Genomic DNA, 1,774 nt, shown 5'->3' with positions numbered 1-1,774 from the left:
ACCCGAAAAAGTCTAAAACAGACCCAGGCCCAAGCTGGATCGGTCCAAATCATTGGCGCCTCCATCCAACCTGCAGGGTCCGAAACATGGACCCAGACCCAATTCGGGTCGACCTATCGAGTCCACGTGTCAACCTGATTGCCACACCTAATTTGGTCAAACTTGATTATGGTTTTGGTAGGCTACTTAAAACAGAATTATTCAAGAACAGAAAATTGCAGTCCGATATTCAAGCAAAACATCATCATGGTTTTTAAAGATCACCCATTGATACAAAATGAAATATTACATGTACAAATTTATACAAAAGCAAGTCCGGATTGAAAATTTGAAATGGGTATCATCCTCATAAGGACAGAGGGACTCTCCAGTCATTCAGGGAGCATATAGAGGGTATTATAGTCATCTCCTGGAAATATCTGCAACTAGGCCATGAACCAGAAGAAATTAGGGTTTCCAGAGGACAAAACTATGGTTACCTTTTTAATAGTACGGGAATATAAAACTAAGGGTTTTTCTGCAAAGAAAAAGGAGATCAGAGCATAAAACCTGAGCATGAAGCAAATTAGGGATTTTTCTTCATCATCACAGCATAGAGCACGATACAGGTGTAGATGACCATGGCGATTGGGACCAAAATCACGAGAGGAACAATGGCTCCCATAGTCCACATTCCTCTGCAACTAATGGAGCCAAGCTTCACCTGAACCACATTGACAAGAGCTAGCATCAAGAACCCACACCCAAACAGTGAACCAGCGGCCGAAACCATGATCCCAACCCTGAGCATCGTTCTGTGCACATGAGCCCTCACAAAGATTTTTCCAAACTCCATATTAGGGGCACTGCTCAATCTAATGGCTTGCTTAAGGGCCTGTGCTATGAGGCTTGAGAAGAGGAAGGAGCTGAAAGAGAGGACATGGAAACTGATCAGATTTTGAATTACTTTAGGGCTGGCATAGCAATTAGTGTCCTCAACCAAAGAGTTTGATGGATCATATGGATTCCATGCCAGGCCAATGAAGACTGCTAAGGTGAAGAGGGAGTTGACGTTTATGATGGCGTCAAGAGCTTTTATGTCAATACTTGTGCTCTTTCTAGGTATTGGACACTCCATTTTTGTTCAGTTATTCAGAGCTTTGATATATTGCTGAAAGTATTTTCCCCCTATATGTTTTCAGGGCTTCAGGATCTGATCAGTTCTGGATCTCCTGAGAGTTTCTTCCTCGAAGCTTCTAGATCTCCAGAAAGTCGTTTCCTTTTTGTTTTCTAAGGTTTCGGGCTTGATCGTCTTATAGTTTCTTCTTTAGAGCCTCTGGATCTTTTGGTAGTTGTTCCTCTCTGTTTTCTACGGTTCCAGGCTGGATCTAGAGGAGCAGAAGGGTGCGATCAATGGAGAGCCTCGGTGTCATTCACTGACAAATTAGGGATTAAGAGCTCTGTAAATGCGGTTCAGTTTGCCCGGCTTTCTGATCTTGCAGAGAGTTTCTCCTTCTCAATCTATTGTGAGGTTGCATCAGAGGAGCAAAGATATGAAATTGCAAGATGCAGAAATCAATGGCTGAATCGAGGGTGGCATCTCCATTTTTTGCAGCCTCGATGAATGTTTCTCCTATTTTTGCTAACTGGGGGGAAGCATAATGATGAGATCAGACGAGATACAGAGAAGAAACAGACATTAATGATGCATTCTAGAGCAAAAGAGGTCAGAGCTGGTGACCATACGAAGTGATGGTACAGGAGAGTTGCAGAAAAGAAGCAAACATTAATGGCC

General features: G+C 42.9%; 1 protein-coding gene across 2 annotated transcripts; it reads right to left on the bottom strand.

Moving 5' to 3' along the window:
* Positions 1-228: 228 nt before the first annotated feature.
* On the bottom strand, positions 229-1,774 carry MEE60 (maternal effect embryo arrest 60). Of its 2 annotated transcripts, none has more exons than XM_011627287.2 (2): positions 550-1,774; positions 229-425 (listed from the first exon to the last, which is right to left on the bottom strand). In XM_011627287.2, exon 1 carries the CDS (start codon positions 1,115-1,117, stop codon positions 566-568), a length of 552 nt encoding a protein of 183 aa, XP_011625589.1. In that variant the 5' UTR covers positions 1,118-1,774; the 3' UTR covers positions 229-425; positions 550-565. The 2 variants fall into 2 exon arrangements, with proteins under 2 accessions (XP_011625589.1, XP_011625590.1); XM_011627288.3 differs by having other exon boundaries at positions 229-419.

Source organism: Amborella trichopoda, chromosome 8 (genome assembly GCF_054954075.1).
Source record: "Amborella trichopoda isolate Santa Cruz 75 chromosome 8, AtrichopodaSantaCruz75HAP2 v2.0, whole genome shotgun sequence".
NCBI classification, from domain to species: Eukaryota; Viridiplantae; Streptophyta; class Magnoliopsida; order Amborellales; family Amborellaceae; genus Amborella; species Amborella trichopoda.
The sequence above is the reverse complement of the archived record's forward strand: the minus strand, read 5'-3'. Positions and strand labels throughout refer to the sequence as shown.